At 39.0% G+C, this 20,282-nt stretch overlaps 1 protein-coding gene across 7 annotated transcripts in view; it reads left to right on the top strand.

Annotated features, from left to right (window-relative positions):
* Positions 1 to 20,282, top strand: part of TMEM156 (transmembrane protein 156) — a 63,768-nt gene that overhangs the window by 22,235 nt on the left and 21,251 nt on the right. For 5 of the 7 annotated variants that reach the window (XM_054486760.2, XM_054486765.2, XM_054486761.2 and 2 more), the window contains exons 2-4: positions 9,571 to 9,840; positions 14,503 to 14,763; positions 19,536 to 19,655. In XM_054486760.2, the coding sequence (XP_054342735.1) occupies positions 9,571 to 9,840; positions 14,503 to 14,763; positions 19,536 to 19,655 (651 nt within the window). Of the gene's footprint in view, positions 1 to 7,230; positions 7,314 to 9,570; positions 9,841 to 14,502; positions 14,764 to 19,535; positions 19,656 to 20,282 lie in introns of all 7 variants that reach the window. The other 2 variants (XM_054486763.2, XM_054486764.2) reach the window with 2 other exon arrangements.

Genomic DNA, 20,282 nt, shown 5'->3' with positions numbered 1-20,282 from the left:
ATAACTTGACTTCTCTTTGCCTATTTGGATTCCTTTTTTTTCTCTCTTGCTTGATTGCCCTGGCTAGGACTTCCAGTACTATGTTGAATAGGAGTGGAGAGAGTTGACATCTTTGTCTTGTTCCTGTTCTTGCGGGGAGCATTTCCAACTTTTGCCCTGTCGGTCCAATGTTGGCTGTAGGCTTGACACAGATGGCTCTTACTATTTTGAGGTGTGTTCCTTCAGTGCCTAGTTTGTTGAGGGTTTTTATCATGAAAAAATGTTGGATTTTATTGAATGCTTTTGCTGCATCTATTAAGATGATTGTATGGTTTTTGTTTTTATTTCTGTTTATGTGGTGAATCACATGTATTGAGTTGCATATGTTGAAATATCCTTGCATCCCAGGAATAAAGCCCACTTGATTGTGGTGAATTAATTTTTTGATGTGCTGTTAGATTTGGTTTGCTAGTATTTTGCTGAGGATTTTTGCATCTATGTTCATCAAGGATATTAGCCTATAGTTTTCTTTTTTTGTTGTATCTTTGCTAGATTTTGATATCAGGATGATACTTGTTTCATAGAATAAATTAGGGAAGAATCCTGTCTCCTCAATTTTTTGGAATAATTTCAGTAGGATTGGTAGCAGCTCTTTCTTTTATGCCTGGTAGAAATTGGCTGTGAATTCATTTGGTCCAGGGCTGTTCTGGGCTGGTAGGTTTTTTATTACTGATTCAATTTCCTTATTCATTATTGGTCTGTGTGAAATTTGTGTTACTTCCTGGTTCAGTCTTGGGAGGTTGCGTGTTCCCAGGAATTTATCCATTTTGCTCTAGATTTTCTGGTTTGTATGCATAGAGATAGTAGTCTCTGAGGGTCTTTTGTATTTCTGTGTTATCAGTTGTAATGCTACCTTTGTCATTTCTGATCATGGTTATTTGGATCTTCTCTTTTTCTTTGTTAATCTAGCTAGCAGTTTATTAACTTTGTTTATCCTTTGAAAAAACAACTTTTGTTTCATTGAACCTCTGTATAGTTTTTTTGGGGCCTCAATTTCACTTCGTCTACACTGATTTTAGTTATTTCTTTGTTTCTGATAGCTTTGGGTTTAGTTTGTTCTTATGTTTTAGTTCCTCTAGGTGTATGGTTAGGTTGTTAATTTAAGATTTATCTTCTTGGTTTAGGAATTAGCACTATAAACTTTTCTCTTAACAATGCTTTTGTTGTAACCTAGATGTTTTAGTAGATTGTTTCTCTATTTTCATTTGTTTCAAAGAATTGTTTGATTTCATTCAGGAGCAAGTTGTTGAGTTTCCATGTATTTGTCTGGTTTTAAGAGTGCCTCTTGGTATTCAACTTATTTTTTAAGGCTAGTATACCTCATTACTCAAACTCAACAAAAATGAGACAAAAAGAAAAATTTACTAGCCAATCTCACTTATAAATATAGACATAGAGCTTTGAAACAAAACATTAAGAACACACAAGCAACAATGTAGAAAAATGATCAAATTAGATTTATTACTGGAGTGCAAGATTAAGTTAGCATTAGAAAAATCTAATAATGTAATTTACTACATTAACAGATCAAAGAAGAAATACTATATAATCATCTTAATAATTGTTGAAAGAGCATTCTATTATATTCAATAGCCCTTATAATTAAAAATTCTCAGCAAACTAGGACTAAAAGAGAATTTGCTTAAATTGATAAAGGGCATCTAAAGTAATTATAAGAAATATTCTCAATGATGACACATTGTAAGTATTCTTAAAATCAGGAGCAAGCAAGAATGCCCACTCTCATAATTTCTATTCAGCGTGGTACTGGACGTCCTTGACATTGCAGTAAGACAAGTATAAGAAATAAAAAGTATGAAGACTGGAAAGTAAGAAATAAAGTTATCATTATTTGCAGTCAATATGTGTATTTGCATAAAAATCCCAAAAGCTATAAAAATTAAAGTTAAAAAAGTTTAATAAAATGGCAAAAAATAAGATTGATATTTAAAAGTCAATTGTATTTCCATATACCACCAACAGACAGAAAACTCATTTCCTAAAAGATACTATTGGCAATAGCAACAAAAAGCACGGCACCTAGGAGGAAATCTAACTAATTATTAATCTAATAATATATAAGATCATAATGGAGAAAATTTAGAAACTTTATTGAAAGATATCAAAGAAACCAAAGAACTCTATATAAATAGAGAGAAAGGGCTGGGCGTGGTGGCTCATGCCTGTAATCTCAGCACTTTGGGAGGCCAAGGCAGGCAGATCATGAGGTCAAGAGATCAAGACCATCCTGGCCAACATGGTGAAACCCTGTCTGTACTAAAAAATACCATAAAAATTAGCTGGGTGTGGTGGCGCGCACCTGTAGTCCCAGCTACTTGGTAGGCTGAGGCAGGAGAATTGTTTGAACTCCAGAGGCAGAGGTTGTAGTTATGCAGTAAGCCGACATTGTGCCACTGCACTCTAGCCTGGTGACAGAGCAAGACTCTGTTTCAAAAAATAAAAATAAAAAAAAAAATAGATAAATAAATAAATAAATAGAAAGGAAGAAATAAATGATAGGAGGGATTCAGTTTCATATCTTTCTTCTCCAACTGATTTCTAGAATCAAGTCAAAAGTACAACTGGGTTCTTCACCAAACTTAGCAAGCTGATTTTAAAATTTATTGAAATGAGCAAAGGGCCAAGAATTGCTAAGATACTTCTGAAGAACAATAACAAGGCGAGGGGACTTTTTCCTCTCAGATATAAGAGCTTTTATAAAGGAAAAGTAGTTTGTCAGCATGGTATCTTTGCAAAGATGGAAAAGTGGACTAATGGAACAAAACTGAGAACCTAGAAACATGCTTATATGTACCTGGAAGCTTTATATGACAGAGGTGTCATTACAGATAAGAAAAGATAGACTACTCAATAAATGCTAGTGTAATTGGTTATACATAAAGAAAAAACAAATTTGGTTCCACACATCATACTGTATATAATTCCTTTTTTTTTTTTTTTTTTTTGAGACAGGGTCTTGCTCTGTCACCCAGTCTGGAGTGCAGTGGTATGATCATGGCTCACCACAGCCTCAACCTCCTGGGCTCAAGCAACCCTCCTACTTCAGTCTCTGTAGTAGCTGGGACTACAGGCACGCACTACCATGCCTGGCTAATTATTATTATTATTATTATTATTATTATTATTATTTTGTATTTTTTTGTAGAGATAGGGTTTTGCCATGTTGGCCAGGCTGGTTTCCAGCTCCTGGACTCAAGTGACCCACCCACCTTGGCTTCCCAAAGGGCTGGGATTACAGGCATGAGCCACTGTGCCCAGCCATTCCATATATTAAGAAATGAAATGTGAAAGGCAAAACTTTAAAAACAACATTTAGAAGAAAATATAGGTAAAGATCTTTTTAACCTTAAGTAAGAAGGACTTCAGACACAAAGCTCAAATTATAAAGAAAGTTGATAAATTCACTACATTAAGAGCTCCCTTTAACTAAAAGATCAAAAAGAAAATAAATAGATAAGGTACTAACTGTGAGAAGATATCCTGATAAAAAATTTAGAGAATTCATTGAAATTTTAAGCAGAAAATGTAAAGAACTTCTAAACATTAATTAAATAAAAAGACAACCTAACAAAAAATCAAAACTTAGAAAAAATCGAGAAAATTAGGAAAACATACATTAAAACCATGATGAGATTCTATTTAACACTCACCAAATTGGCAAAATCTGAAAAGCACTGGTCAGAATATGTGTCAAAAAGAAAGAACTGCCAGGCAGTGGCTCATGCCTGTAATCCCAGCATTTTTGGAGGTCAAGGTGGGCAGATAACTTGGGGTCAGGAGTTTGAGACCAGCCTGGCCAATATGGTGAAACTTCATCTCTACTAAAAATACAAAAATTAGCCAGGAATGGTGGCAGATGCCTGTAATCCCAGCTACTCAGGAGGCTGAGGCAAGAGAATTGCTTGAACCTGGGAGGCGAAGGTTGCAGTGAGCCGAGACCGTACCACTGCACTCCAGCCTGGCAACAGAGTGAGAGTCTGACTCAAAAAAAAAAAGAGTTTTTATACACTGCGGGTGGGAATATAAATTGATACAAACCATTTTTGTATAATGATATGGCATTTCTAGTAAAACTGAAGAAACACTAAATACCCAGTAATTAAACCCTTAGTGTACACTAAAGACATGTTCATCAATTTTCAGAGTAGCATTATTTTAACATCAACTTCACTGACATATAATTTACTTACAGTAAAATGCTCCCATTTTAAGTGTATAGTTTGATGAGTTTTGACAAATGTACACACTAGTGTACCTACCACCACAATTAGGATATAACACTTTCTATCACTCCTAAAAGTTTCTTCTTGCTTGTATTAGTCTGTTTTCACACTGCTGTAAAGATATTATTCAAGACTGTGTAATTTATAAAGGAAATAAGTTTAATTGAATCCCAGTTCTGCATGGCTGGGGAGGCCTCAGGAAACTTACAATCATGGTGAAAGGGGAAGGGGAAGAAGGCACCTCTTCACAAGGCGGCAGGAGACAGAAGGGAGAGCAAAGAGGGAAGAGGCTCTTATAAAACCATCAGATCTTGTGAGAACTCACTCACTATCCCAAGAATAGCCTGGGGGAAACTACCCCACGATCCAGTCATCTCCCACCAGGTCCCTCCCTCAACATCTGGGGATTACAATTCAAGATGAGATTTAAATGAGGACACAAAGCCAAATCATACATTACAAAGCTCCATTACAGAAGAGCACTTCTCCTACTGCCAATGCAGTTTTCCATTTTCTTGAATGTCATATAAGTGGAATCATACAATATATAGCCACTTGATTTTGTCCTCTTTATAATGCCTTTGAGATTCAACCATGTTGTTGCTTGTAGTTTGTTCCTTTTTGTTGCTGAGTGGTATCCCATTATATGAATATAGCAAGAGCTGTTTATATATTCACTAGTTTTTAGACATTTGAATTGTTTCCAGTTCTTGGCTATTATAAGTAAAAAAGCTGCTATAAAAATTCATGTACAGGTCTTTGTGTGGACATATGTTTTTATTTCTCTTGTGTAAATTTCTAGGAGTGGAATTTTTGGGTCATATGGTAAGTATATGTTTAACTCATAAGAAAATCTGTTTTCCAGAATGATTATACTATTTTACATTCCTACCAGCAATGTATGAGAGTTTCAGTTCACAGCAACATTATTCATAACAGCAAAAAATGGAACAACACAAATGTTCACTGTCAGAAGAATGAATAAATACATTATAGTATATTGACTCATAAGAATACCATATATAATTAACTACAGCTCTATGTATCAACATGACTAAAACATATTAAGCAAAGTAAAAGCAAATCACAGAATACATATGGTATATTCCATATATATGTATATATTTCTAAACTATGCTATAGTGTAGGGGTGAGAAGAGATAGGGGTGCTTCAAATGTATTGGTAATATTCTGTTTCTTAATCTGGGTGATACGTACATGGTTATTAGTTATTATTATTTAACTGGCACAATACATTTTATATATGTGTGTATAATATATTTTTACAATAAAAGTTTAAAAAGAAAGGTAGTTGATGTTTCTTTAATCTTACTGTTGCTTTTCTTTAAAAAGAGAAAATAATTGACTTGAGCATTTGTCCTATAGTGCCATGTATTTTCCCAATTCTGTTTAGTATTCTATGTACTTCCTCTGAGAGGTTGCAGTCTTAGTACTGGAGTAATTCTGGAATGCATTTCCATCTCTAAGAGTGAGCATTTAGATGTTGACTCTCAGCAGTATTAATGGCAGCAATTAAATTCACAAATCCTTGTTTATGCAGATGAGAACATAGTCCACCTGATAGCAAAAATGATTGAGTAGAATTTATTTATTTCTTAAAATTATACGGGGAAGGATGTGTCTTCCATTTATTTCTTTTCCAATTGAATTATTTAAAGCTGAGGTTTAAAAATCATCACGAAATTACCCTATAGCCGAATATAAAGGATCTGTCATCAATTCTAGAAAGCTCAGTTGGTCACTTATTGAATAAGAAGACTACAATATTGACAGTAAACATTTCTCTATCTCTCTTCTAGGTCATATCATAGCAATATAAATTGAAGAAGTTGAAAGTTTCATAAAATGAAAAGTGCCAGTGAGGAAAATGGAAAGATGACAAGAAATCAGTTTTTCATGTATTTTAGTGATATTAAAAAAGATATAGATTATGGAGTTCCATCAGATGGTGCATCTCCATATCCTTCCTGGGGCATTATTAGTGAAGGCAATTTTTAAATTATAGTTACAATCTGATTATGACTTTGACTATAAATATATTAAGATCCCAGCACTTTGGGAGGCTGAGGTGGGAGGATCACCTGACGTCGGGAGTTCAAGACCAGCCTGACAAACATAAGGAAACCCTGTCTCCACTAAAAATACAAAATTAGCCAGGCATGGTGGTGCATGCCTGTAATCCTAGCTATTCAGGAGGGTGAGGCAGGAGAATCGCTTGAACCCAGGAGGAAGAGGTTGTAGTGAGCCGAGATCACGCCATTGCACTCCAGCCGGGGTAACAAGAGCGAAACTCCATCTTAAAATAAAATAAAATAAAATAAATAAATATATTAAGACATAATGAAATTGTATATTTGAGTAAATTTTGTATAGCTGGAAATTAAATGTGAATTATTACAGAAGAAATTTCAAATATAGAAGGCTAATAAATGAGCTCTTAATTTATTAAATACAAACAAAAATCACCAGTAATTAAACACTTATGGAATTACTATCAAAATACAAATTATACACATTTTAAAAATGCTTTAATATCAATCATGAGCTTGATTTTTTTCAAGTTTGAAGCAAGGTATATGAGTAGGGGTAATTATTAAAAAAAAATGAAGTAATTCTTTCATTGTGCTCCGTATTATTTAGAAATCTTAAAAATATATTTTGCCCCAAATGATTATATGAGAAATGGTGAAGATGCTACATAAAGGTGGAATTAACCATGTCAGTTGTTTTCTTTCTTTCTTTTTTTTTTTTTTTAGATGGAGTCTCGTTCTGTCGCCCAGGCTGGAGTGCAGTGGTGCGATCTCGGTTCACTGCAAGCTCTGCCTCCTGGGTTCATGCTATTCTCCTGCCTCAGCCTCCCGAGGAGCTGGGGCTACAGGTGCCTGCCACCATCCCCAGCTAATTTTGTTTTTTTTTGTATTTTTAGTAGAGATGGGGTTTCACTGTGTTAGCCAGGATGGTCTCCATCTCCTGACCTCATGATCCACCCTGCCTCGGCCTCCCGAAGTGGTCAGTTGTTTTCTTATGCTAACAAAGGACTATCAGACTGAGAATTTCTGAAAGATAGGTTGCCTATTCCTTAATTGATCATTACTGCTAAATAGGAATTCCCAATTTTTACACAGTAAGCTTTGATTATTTTTATGAATTAAATCATAGATAATTCTGTCCTAAAGGAAAGATGAATTTAAAATTTTTACTTTAGAATATAGGTTTGCATTAAATTAAATTAATTAATTAATTTATTTGAGATGGAGTCTCACTCTGTTGCCTAGGCTGGAGTGCAGTGGTGCGACCTTGGCTCACTGCAACCTCCACCTCCCAGGTTCAAGCAATTCTCCTGCCTCGGCCTCCTGAGTAGCTGGGACTACGGGTGCCCACCACCATGCCTGGCTAAGTTTTGTATTTTTAGCAGAGATGAGGTTTCACCATGTTGGCCAGGCTGGTCTCAAACTCCTGATCTCAAGTGATCCAACTGCCTCGGCCTCCCAAAGTGCAGGGATTACAGGCATGAGCCACTGCGCCTGGCCTGGATTTGCATTTTAAATGACACATGTTTGTACAAATTTCAAAAGTGTTTTCATATGTACTATACAATTTGATGTTACTATAACCCCATGATATTAGCAGGCTTATCTCTATTTTGCTAGTAAGAAAATTAGACTCGTGGAGATTAAGTAAATTGTCCAAGTATCTTGACTAATGACAGATATAGGACTGGAATCTTTTTTCTCCTTTTGAGACATGGTCTCCCTTTGTTGCCCAAGCTGAAGTGCAGTGGTGTGATCATGGCTCACTGCAGCTTCAACCTCCCAGGCTTAAGTGATCCTTCTACCTCAGCCTCCTGAGTAGTAAGGACTACAGGAGTGCACCACCACGCCTGGCTAATTTTTGTATTTTTTGTAGAGATGGGGTGGCCATGTTGTCCAGGCTGATCTCAAACTCCTGAGCTCAAGCACTCTGCCCACCTCTGCCTCCAAAAGGACTGGGATTACAGGTGTGAGCCACCACACCCAGCCTACAGTGTCTGTCTTTTGTTTCTGAACTCAGTATTATTTCTATTATACCATAATTTCCATATCTGATGTTTGTCTTCAGACAAAAGTAAAAATTATGATGTCCTCTTGTTAAATTTCATCTTTAGAGGTTGTGGTAGGCTGAATAATGGCTGTCTAAAGATATCCAGTGCTAATTCTGGAAACCTGTCAATGTTACCTTATAAGGAAAAAGGGTCTTTACAGATGTGACTAAGTTAAAGGTCTTGAGATGTGAAGATTATCCTGGATTAGCCTTTTCGGCCCTAAATCCAACCACAAATGTCTTTATACAAGAGTGGCAGAGGGTGATTTCACACAACAGAAGAGTAGAAACAGAGACACAGAGGAGAAAGCAATATGACTATGGAGACAGAGATTAGAGTGACGTGGCCATAAGCCAAGGAATGCCAGCAGCCACCAGAGGGCCAAGGAACAGATTCTTCCCTAGAACCTCCAGAGGTAGTACAATCATGTAGACCTCTCAATTTCTGACTACTGAAACTGATGTTGGACTTCTGGCCTCCAAAACTGAGAGAATGAATTTTTCTTGTTTTAAATTACCAAGGTTGTGGAAATTTGTTACAGCAGCCCTAGGAAACTGATACAGAGATACCGTTCAAAGTTTTCATACCCTGTTCAACTCCATGCAATTGACTTGAGTCTTTATTTTGGAACAGATGGATTCAGAAGAATCTAAGGTTTGTCCATAAAAAATTCCCCAGAATAGAGAATGGTTAAAATGCTGAGATTCCAAGCACTACTTTATAAAGACACCTGTTCTCTGAAAGTTAATAGGGAATGTTCACAAGTTTAAAAGAGAAATGTTGCTGGGCACCGTGGCTCCCTGTCTCTACAAATAATTTTTTAAAAATTAGCTGGGCATGGTGGCACGCCTCTGCAGTCACAGCTACTCTGGAGGCTGAGTTGGGAGAATTGCCTGAGCCTGGGAGGCCAAGGCTGCAGTGAGCTATGATTACGCCCCTGCACTCTAGCCTGGACGACAGAGCAAGATCCTGTCTCAAAAAAAAAAAATAAATAAAAATAATAAAATAGAAATATTTGGATGGAATAGTTATTGTTAATTCATGTTTAAAAAACAGTCTTGTCTCTGATAAGCTGAAATGTACTGAATCCACCTAAGAAAAACTGGGAGCATACTGTGTATTTATTTGAATGCCAAAAATTCAAAACTTTACAGTAAAGAAAGTGTTTTTCTTTTTTCTTTACAGAAAGAACATTGGAGCTATCATGTCTGGAAGTGTGTTTGCAATCTAATTTTACCTATTCACTCTCCTCCTTAAATTTTTCTTTTGTGACTTTTCTGCAACCAGTAAGGGAAACTCAGATTATCATGAGAATCTTTCTAAATCCCTCCAATTTTCATAACTTCACCAGGACTTGCCAAGACATCACAGGTGAATTTAAAATGTGCTCCTCGTGTTTGGTTTGTGAGTCTAAAGGAAACATGGATTTTATTTCTCAGGAACAAACATCAAAAGGTAAACACAAAGTGAAGGTGAGAATAAAATGGTATCAGGTATAAATTAATTTATTCTGTTAAAAACGTATTAATAATATATTCTTTTTTTTTTTTTGAGATGGAGTCTCGCTCTGTTGCCCAGGCTAAAGTGCAGTGGTGCGATCTCGGCTCACTGCAACCTCCACCTCCCAGGTTCAAGCAATTCTCCTGCCTCAGCCTCCCGAGTAGCTGGGACTACAGGCGCCTGCCACCACGCCCGGCTAATTTTTTATTTTTAGTAGAGATGGGGTTTCACCATCTTGGCCAGGCTGGTCTCGAGCTCCTGACCTTGTGATCCACCCACCTCGGCCTCCCAAAGTGCTGGGATTACAGGTGTGAGCCACAGCTCCCAGCCAATCTATTCCATTTTTAAATCCAGTGGCATTGGAACATTCAATGATGTGGCTCTTGATGAGTGACTTGCTGGGCTTTGGGATGTTACTTGGTTTTGGTTTACTTTGACTTATTGAAAACAAAGAATTCTCAAAATACATCAAAATGCCACTGTAATTCACATACACATGATGGGTAGAGGATTATTTGGCATGTACTCTCTTCAAAAGTAGTAAATCTTTAAAAAATAATTTTAAGTAAATCTGTAGTTTCTTATAGTAAAATCAAACTTTGATTCTCTAAGGAATCATTGAGCCCTTGCATTTATACCGACTCCTGCTTAACATTTAGTCATTGTATGTGAAGTCTTTTTACTTCTCTGACTCTCCAGTAAGCTTCTCCAGGGCAGGGCCCTTGTCTTTGCTTACTACTAAATTTCAAGCTTTGTGCACAGTGCCTGACATAATACCTAGCAGACACCCAGTAAATTTTTGTGGAATGAATGACTGAATAAATAAAGAATAACTGCTTATTATCTGCAGTGCCTAACTGAACCTTGCAGTTATCATGAGACCAATCTATATTATTTAATTAAACCAAATAAAAATGGATCGTTGAGAAATTAATAATTCCTTTACAATCATAAAATATGCTTATGGCCTCAAGCCCAAACATCAAATTTATTACTTGTATTTATTCAGTGAGAGAGGTTGCCTCCTGTATCACTAGATACTGGAATTTATTTTTTTTGGCGTTCTTTGAGAATGGGAACATAATTTCTTGGCATTTACCTTGTTTTTCTGTTGTTGTTTTCATGTACTTAGTGGGCATTTATGTATCTCTTCTTTTAAAAAATATTTTATCATTATAGATTCAGGGGGTACATGTGCAAGTTTGTTACATGAATATATTTTGTATAATTGTGAGGCTTGGGCTTCTAGTGCGCCCATCACCCAAATAGTGAACATTGTACCCAATAGGTAATGTTTCAACCCTCACCCGTCTGCCCCTTGGCATTGACTTTGGATGAAGTTCTTACTCAAGTAGTGCCATAACTCCTCCAGGTTCTGGGCTGAATCCAACAGAAAGCAAATTGTGAAAATGCCTCTATGATGACAGAGAACTAGGAAGTGTTTTAAGGGTTGGTAGCTCACAGATCTTAACTTCTCTGCCTCCTTGAAAGGTGAAAACAGCACATTGACACATTGTCCCAGTTGCTGTGGCTCTGTAATAAAGTACCCCCAAAACTCAATGGTTTTAAACAGCAATAATTTTATTAAATAAAATAAATAAATTTTCTTTTTTTGTGTGGGTCCTAGCTATGTCTATTACATTTTCTTTATCCACTCATCTATCAATGGACATTGATCTATCCGTCTATCTATCTATCCATCTCTCTAGATACCTATCTATCTAGTTTACATTTTCTTTATCTACTCATCTATCAATGGACATTGATGTTGTTTCTATTCTTGGCTGTTGTGAATGATGCTGCAATGAACATGAGAATGCAGATTGTGTCTTCAAGATGCTGATTTCAGTTCTTTTGGCTACATACCAAGAGGTAGAATTGCTGGATCATATGGTGATTCTGTTTTTAATTTTTTGAGGAACCGCCAGACAGTTTTCCTTAGTAGCTGGACCATTTTACAATCCCACCAACACTGTGCAAGAGCTTAAATTTCTTCACATTTTTGCCAACACTTACCTTTTTTTTCTTTTCTTTTCTTTTTGAGATGGAGTGTCACTCTGCTGTCAAAGCTGGAATGCAGTGGCATGATCTCAGCTCACTGCAACCTCTGCCTCCTGGTTTCAAGCGATTCTCCTGCCTCAGCCTCCTGAGTAGCTGGGATTACAGATGCCTGTTACCATGCCCAGCTAATTTTTTTTTTTTTTTTTTTTTTTGTATTTTTAGTAGAGACGGGGTTTCACCATGTGTTGGCCAGGCTGGTCTCAAACTCCTGACCTCATGTGATCCACCAGCCTTGGCCTCCTGAAGCGTTGGGATTACAGGTGTGAGCCACTGCACCTGTTCTTTTTTTTTTTTTTTCTTAGTAATAGCCATCCTGACAGGTGTGAGGTGTTTCTGATTGTAGTTTTGACTTTCATTTTCCTAACGATTAGTAATATTGAGCACCTTTTCACATATATCAATAGGCCATATGTCTTTGTTGGAGAAATGTCTATGAAAGTCCTTTGCCCATTTAAAAATATTTGATATTTTTTTTTTTGCAATTGAGTTATAGGAGTTCCTGATGTGTTTTGGATATTAACCTTTTATCAGATTAACGGTTTGAAAATATTTTCTCTCATTCTGTAGGTTGCCTTTTCACTCTGTTGATTGTTTCCTTTATGTGGTCTTTCTACCTGGGCTAGTCTGGGTGTCTTCACATCATGGTGGCCTTAAGGTTTTGGACTTACACACAGTGGTTCAGGGCTCCAGCATGAGTGTTCTGAAAAGCAAGACGGGAATTTCTTTGCCTTTTCTGACTTAGTCATGCAGTGTCACTTCCTCTGCATTTGATTGGTTATAAGCAAATCACGAACCTTCCCAGATTCAAGGGAAAATAAATTATTTATTTATGTATTTTTTTTTTTTTTGAGATGGAGTCTTTCTCTCTCACCAGGCTGGAGTGCAGTGGCATGATCTTGGCTCACTACAACCTCTGCCTCCCAGATTCAAGTGATTTTCCTGCTTCAGCCTCCTGAGTAGCCGGGATTATAGGTGTGCGCCACCACGCCCAGTTAATTTTTTGTATTTTAGTAGAGACGGGGTTTCACCATGTTGGTCAGGATGATCTCAATCTCTTGACCTCGTGATCCGCCCACCTTGGCCTCCCAAAGTGCTGGGATTACAGGGGTGAGCCACCGAGCCCAGCCAGGAAAAGGAATTAAAAGCAAATCACAGATGCTACCAGATTCAAGGGGAAAGGAATTAGATTCCTTAATGAGCAAATGGTGAAGTTTTAGGGTAACATGTGTGTTATGAATTGAATTGTGTCCTCTCAAATTCACATGTTGAAGTTCTAACCCTCTATACTTCAGAATATGACATTATTTGGAAATACGGTCATTGTAGATGTAGTTAAGATGAGGTCATTAGGATGGGCCTTAATCCAATATGACTGATCTTCTTACAAAAAAGGAGAAGTTTGGACGCAGAGACATGCACACAGTGAGAATGACATGTGAAGATGAAGGCAGAGAGCAGGATAACGAATCTCCAAGTTAATGAATGCCAAAGGTTATCAGCAAACCACCATTAGCTAGGAGAGGGGCTCAGCCCTCAGAACAAATCAACTGTGCCAACATCTTGATCTCACACTTCTAGCTTTAGAACTGTGAGACATACTTCTGTTCTTTTTTTTTTTTGAGACAGAGTCTCCCTCTGTTACCCAGGCTGGAGTGCAGTGCTGCAATCTTGACTCACTGCAACCTTTGCCTCCCAGGTTCAAGCGATTCTCCTGCCAAGTAGCTACACCTGCAGGCATGCACCACCACGCCTGGCTAATTTTTGTATTTTTAGTAGAGATAGGATTTTGCCATGTTGGCCAGGCTGGTCTCAAACTCCTGACCTCAGGTGATCCGCCTGCCTCGGCCTCCTAAAGGGCTAGGATTACAGACACGATCACCGCGCCTGGCCCAAACTTCTGTTCTTTAAACCCCCCAGTTTATGGTACTTTGTTACAGCAGCCCTAAAAAGCTAGTACAGTGTGGAATGCGAAATATTGTTGTGGCCATATTAGTCACACAATACAGTCTGTCCCACAAGTCACTGGGGAAATGTGTGTATTTTCTTTGAGATGCTCCAATCCTATTCCAACACTACCACTACCTGGTTTTCAGGATATTAAAAAATATAACCACCTTACTCATTATTTTTAGGTTGGCTGCAGTGGCTCATGCCTGTAATCCCAGCACTTCAGGAGACTGAGGAGGGAGGATCCCTTGAGTCCAAAAGCTGGAGACCAGCCTGGACAACATAGCAAGAGCCAATCTCTACAAAAAATTAAAACGTTAGCTGAGCATAGTGCCACACACCTGTAGTCCCAGCTACTCATGAGGCTAAGGTGGGAGGATTGCTTGAGCCCGGGAGGGTGAGGCTGCAGTGAGCCTGATTATGCCACTGCACTCCAGCATGGGAGACGGAGTGAGACCCTGTCTCAAAAATATGTATATATTTTTAGTGTAGGTAACTTCTTGTTTCTACTTTCTTGTATAGAAAGGAAGAGATTTAGTTTTGAATTGTATGTGTTTTCTTGCTATGTTTTAATATTTTGCAAATAACGTTTTCTTAATCACTTTCTAGTTCTTATCAGGAGAGGATCAATGGAAGTGAAAGCAAATGATTTTCATTCACCTTGTCAGCACTTTAACTTCACTGTAGCTCCTCTGGTTGACCACTTGGAGGAATATAACACTACCTGTCATCTAAAAAACCACACTGGAAGATCAACAATCATGGAGGATGAGCCAAGCAAGGAGAAACCTATAAACCATACTTGTAGAATCATGGAATACCCGAATGACTGTACACACATTTCTTTGCACCTAGAGATGGATATACAAAGTAAGTTTTTAAGGAAACTAAAGGGAAAAGGAGTTATCCGATATAGATATGTAAAATTAAGTAAGGGCTATCACATTAACTGAAAGCCAAATAGCTGAAGAATTTTACTGATGAAATAATATAGCCTGAAAGAATGTTAGTCTATTTATCTGTTTATTTTTCCTTCAAAATATGCTTTTTATGGGGCCTACCTGTAACCTGAGAAAGAGGAGGCATTTATGGGTCATGATTTGAGGAGCACTGGAAAGACCTTCTGCCTCAGAATATTTTTTTTTTTATTGTTGCAGTGGGGTGGTGGTGGTTGTTTGAGACAGGGTCTCACTCTGTTGTCCAGGCTGGAGTGCAGTGACACGATCACTGCTCACTGCAGCCTTGACTTCCTGGGCTCAGGTGATCCTCCCACCTCAGCCTCCTGAGTAGCTGGGACTACAGGTGTGCACCACCACACCTGGTTAATTTTTTGTAGTTTTAGTAGAGACGGGGTCTTGTCATGTTGCCCAGGCTGGTCTTGAACTCCTAGGCTTAAGCAATCCACCTGCCTTGGACTCCCAAAGTGCTGGAATTACAGGTATGAGCCACAACAGAATAACTTTGAAACATGCCTATTTTCTGTGCGTGAAATAATACCACCATATTTGTGTACTAAAAGGAGGCATTTCTTTTAAAATATGAATATCAGCTGGGCGCAGTGGCTCACACCTGTAATCCCAGCACTTTGGGAGGCCGAGGTGGGAGGATCACGAGGTCAGGAGTTCAAGACCATCCTGGCTAACACGGTGAAAGCCCGTCTCTACTAAAAATATAAAAAATTAGCTGGGCGTGGTGGCATGTGTCTGTAGTCCCAGCTACTCGGGAGGCTGAGGCAGGGGAATCACTTGAACCCGGGAGGCGGAGGTTGCAGCGAGCCGAGATCGCACTGCTGTACTCCAGCCTGGGCAACAGAGTGAGACTCTGTCTTGAAAAGAAAAAAAGAAATGTGTGTGTGTGTGTATATATATAAATATATATATATATATACATTTAGCACATTGTGATATGCTATTAAATTTTTGTTTTGAGTTGATTTAACATGTCCTCTCTTTGAGCTGAGAACCAGGCCTGGATGAAATGGGGGTTTGATGTAACGCTGTGAAGATAGGGTGAGGTACAGATTAGGCACCTAGAGGAAAAAATAGGAGATTAAAAGACAAATCTTACATACTTGCATATCTTAATTCTGTTTAAGGTTGGTTAACTTCCTAGTTACCCTATTCTGAAATACCACAATTATTCCTTTCTACTAAGCAGTGTGCCCTACTTCACCCAAAAAATCTATTCCTGGAGAGGATCGTTTGATACATTCATTTAATGAGTGTCTGCTATATGCTAGGCAGTGTGTCAGGTATTGGGGTCGTGAAGTTAGATGACGTGAAACAATCCAAAAGAGGGCGACCCCTCACCTACACCAGCAAGAGCCTTCCAGCGCCACAGGTGCTATGGGAGAGTAATTTGCTGTCCTTTTTGATATTCCAGACATACGGAAGCCTTTCAGATTGCTTTAGAATGCTTTCCTAAAGCTTTAATTATTGTAAAGGTAATGATTTTCAAAATATTACATTCACTTTAAAGCAAACAGAAATATATAATGTGCATGTGTTTTTAAGATAAAATGTGAGACTTCAAAGAAATTTCTCCTGTGACTAAGTTTTCCCACGGCCCTATAACCTCTCCAATTAGGGGTAATTTCAAGGTGTGTGCATGTGTGGGGGCTATGGAAGTGGATCTGAGTAGATCTGAACAGAAGGATCAGTTCCCTCTGATTGAGGAGTGAATGAATTGGAAGATGGACTCTGGAAAGATTGCCTAGAGAAGGTGACTGTAGTGAAATCTGAAGGGTAAAGAAGTTTCGATTATAGACATCAAAAACATATTTTTTCAATGTACATTTGTATATCCATCTAACTGTATTTTATATTTTTTCTAAAATAAAGAAAAAATAAGCACTTCCATAATAATAATTTTAAGAATTTTTTTGTGTGTGTTCATGGAAAAAAATCCATAAATTCTAGATTCAAAGTGAAATAATAGTTAACAGCTTTTGGGTGTCCACAACTCAGAAAGATAGCAGTGGTGCACAAATATGTACTCTTGTATTCTGCAAAAAGTATATTCATTTTGCCATGTGTAGAAAGTTAAAGGTGGCTGGCCATGGTGGTGGCTCATGCCTGTAATCCTAGCACTTTGGGAGGCTGAGGCGGGTGTATTGCTTGAGCACAGGAGTTCGAGACCAGCTTGGACAACATGGTGGAACCCTGACTCTACAAAAAGGATGAAAATAAGCTGGGTGTGGTGCATCCTTTAGTCCCAGCTACTTCGGAGACTGAGGCAGGAGGATTGCTTGAGAAAGGGAAGACAAGTCTGCAATGAGCTGTGATTAGGCCACTGCACTCCAGCCTGGGTAACAGAGCGAGACACTGTCTCAAAAAAAAAAAAAAAAAAAAAAAAAGAAATAAGAAAAGAAAAAAGAAAAAAAGAAAGAAAAGAAAGTTAAAACTTTAAACTTTATTCGTAGTTTACTCTGCTGTGCAAAAACTAATTTGATCTTGCTTAAAAGCCTTCTTAGCTGGGCGAGGTGGCTCACGCCTGTAATCCTAGCACTTTGGGAGGCCAAGGTGGGTGGATCACCTGGGGTCAAGAGTTCGAGACCAGCCTGACTAACATGGTGAAACCCCGTCTCTACTAAAAATACAAAAAATTAGCTGGGCATGGTGGCATGCATCTGTAAACCCAGCTACTTGGGAGGCTGAGGCAGGAGAATCGCTTGAACCTGGGCGGTGGAAGTTGCAGTGAGCCGAGATCCCACCACTGCACCCCAGCCTGGGCGACAGACTGAGACTCCGTCTCAAAAAAACAAAACACAAAAAACAAAAAACAAACAAACAAAAAACCAAAGCAACAACAACAACAAACTTTGTACTTTGGTGGGAGTAAAAGCCTTCTCCATCAAGGGGTGAAACTAAATGTAATCCAGTCTGGCAAATTTACTCTGAGATAATAATTTAAACTGTTCCTTGATGTTCCCCCCAGATCTCTGTCTGTTTCCCCTCGCTCCTCTCTAAGAAGGCTGCAGGGATGGGTGGGCAGCGCAGGACCCTAGGAGATACACTCTTCTGAGATCATGCTGGTGGCTGCACTGGCTGGTCTGGTCCGCATCATGTGTCTTGTGCTATTGCAATATGAAGTTGGTTCTGTTTCCATAGCTTTATCAGTGCCCAATGACACCTTGGTCTTTGGACCCATCCTGACGGTTGCTGGCACTGCCAATGTTCTCTGCTATTTAACTTCATGCTTTTATTTTGCTGTGTGAGGAATGCAAGCCTGGCAGCTGAAGAGCATGGAATAGTCTTGGGGAGGCTGAGCGCTGCCATCCCAATCCACCTCTGCCCTTTTTCTACTTAGCCGCCTCTCTAAATGAATGCTTAATGCCTATTTAGTGTACATCTGCGTTCCTGTAAAGGCGACACCCAGGCTATGAACCCCACAAAGGCAGTTTATACCAAGAGTATAAACATGGTATGCATTCTGCCAAGGTGAATAAGTACTAGCTGTGTTTTGTATACAAAGAAGAGTGTACACAGGGTGGGCTTAGAAAGTCAGTAGACAGGCCAGGCGTGGTGGCTCACGCCTGTAATCCCAGCACTTTGGGAGGCCGAGGCGGGTGGATTGCCTGAGGCCAGGAGTTCAAGACCAGCCTGGCCAACATGGGGAAACCCCGTCTCTACTAAAAATACAAAAAATTAGCCAGGCGTGGTGGCGGGCATCTGTAATCCCCTGGGAAGCTGAGGCAGGAGAATCGCTTGAACCCGAGGAGTGGAGGTTGTGGTGAGCTGAGATCGCACCATTGCACTCCAGCCTGGACAACAAGAGCGAAACTCCATCTCAAATAAAATAAAATAAAATAAAATAAAATAAAGTAAAATAAAATAAGATAAAATAAAATAAAATAAAAAATGAGTCAGTAGACAGTTGTGTGTTAGCTATGATGATGCCACCTTTGTGTGAGTCACTGATTCCTGGTTCTGCTGGCCAGTGTGTCTTTATGAGACCATGGGAGACCATGCTAAGCTACTGCTGCATGGTGACCATCCTTCCCATGTTGCCTCATTGTCATCTGAATGAATGAGTTTATTAAATTTAGGCCAGGGCAACTACGTTTAACTAGCACATGCACTTGATCTGATCATTGGCATGCAAAGCACTGTACTTACTGCCTATTACCCTGTGGAAAGAGGGTCTGATTATTCATTGTCCTGGCCACTTATATGCCTCAGACCAGTCCTTTGACTGCCTGCCTTTCTCTTTCTTCCCCATCTTCCTTGTACTCACTGCATCTTTGTTGATTTGAGGACATATTTTTGGGCTGCCTGGCCCAGGGTCAAAATTATGAATTGTAAGTGGCTCTGATTCTGGGATTGCTATATTATGGTCTCACCCTAGTTACAGCGAAGATAGTGAAACTAATATCAGCATAACCTGTAAGTGAAAGGAATCCTAGAATTTTGGAATTACATGGATACCTGGAAGCTACCTACTCAAGTTTTCCCATATAATACCTTCATTTAATATATCAAGAAAGAATCCAGGAGAGCTAGTGACCCTGTAACAGTGATGGTCATAATTTCAGCTTTTCAGTTCAGGGCAGAATATGTTGTAGAACTCAGCTACACTGCCACGTTGCCTTTTATCTGTTGAATACTTTTACTGGGTTTTTACAGTATTTGTTTTCTTTACAGATATCACTTGTTCCATGAAGATCACTTGGTATATTTTAGTTCTATTAGTTTTTATAGTTTTGATCATCCTCACTATCCGCAAAACACTTGAAGGCTACAGAAGAGTGCAGAAGTGGCAGAGTAAGTATAATCCCTGTAGTGCCGAGGAACTCCTGATCTCTTCTATGGATTTAATTTCCTTTTTAGTTCAATTTAGCATTTCTTGTGCACCTACTGTGAATAAGTGGCAATTCTTGGTAACCCAAAGAATAAAAACATAGATAAGACACAGTTCCAGCCTGCAAGGAGCTTCATTCATCTTTCTTCTACTCGGGCAAGTGAGTAGGAGAGGAAGAAAGACTGGGTCAATAGGAAGAAGCTGATGGGCTGGACATTGAGCAGGGCTTAGTGGAAGTGAGGGCAGAGAGAGAGAGAGAAGAACAGGAAGTGGGGATAAAGAATTTCAGGCAGGGCACGGTGACTCACGCCTGTAATCCCAGCACTTTGGGAGGCCGAGGCAGGCGGATCACCTGAGGTCAGGAGCTTGAGACCAGCCTGGCCAACATGGTGAAACCCCGTCTCTACTAAAAATTCAAAAATTAGCCGGGCTTGGTGGCGCAAGCCTATAATCTCAGCTACTCGGGAGGCTGAGGCACAAGAATCGCTTGAACCCAGGACGTGGAGGTTGCAGTGAGCTGAGATCGTGCCACTTCACTCCAGCCTGGGCAATGGAGCAAGACTCAGTCGCAAAAACAAGAATTTCAGAGT

This window comes from Pongo pygmaeus, chromosome 3 (assembly GCF_028885625.2).
Source record: "Pongo pygmaeus isolate AG05252 chromosome 3, NHGRI_mPonPyg2-v2.0_pri, whole genome shotgun sequence".
In the NCBI taxonomy this organism is placed as follows: domain Eukaryota; kingdom Metazoa; phylum Chordata; class Mammalia; order Primates; family Hominidae; genus Pongo; species Pongo pygmaeus.
This window is presented reverse-complemented; position numbering and strand designations above follow the sequence as displayed.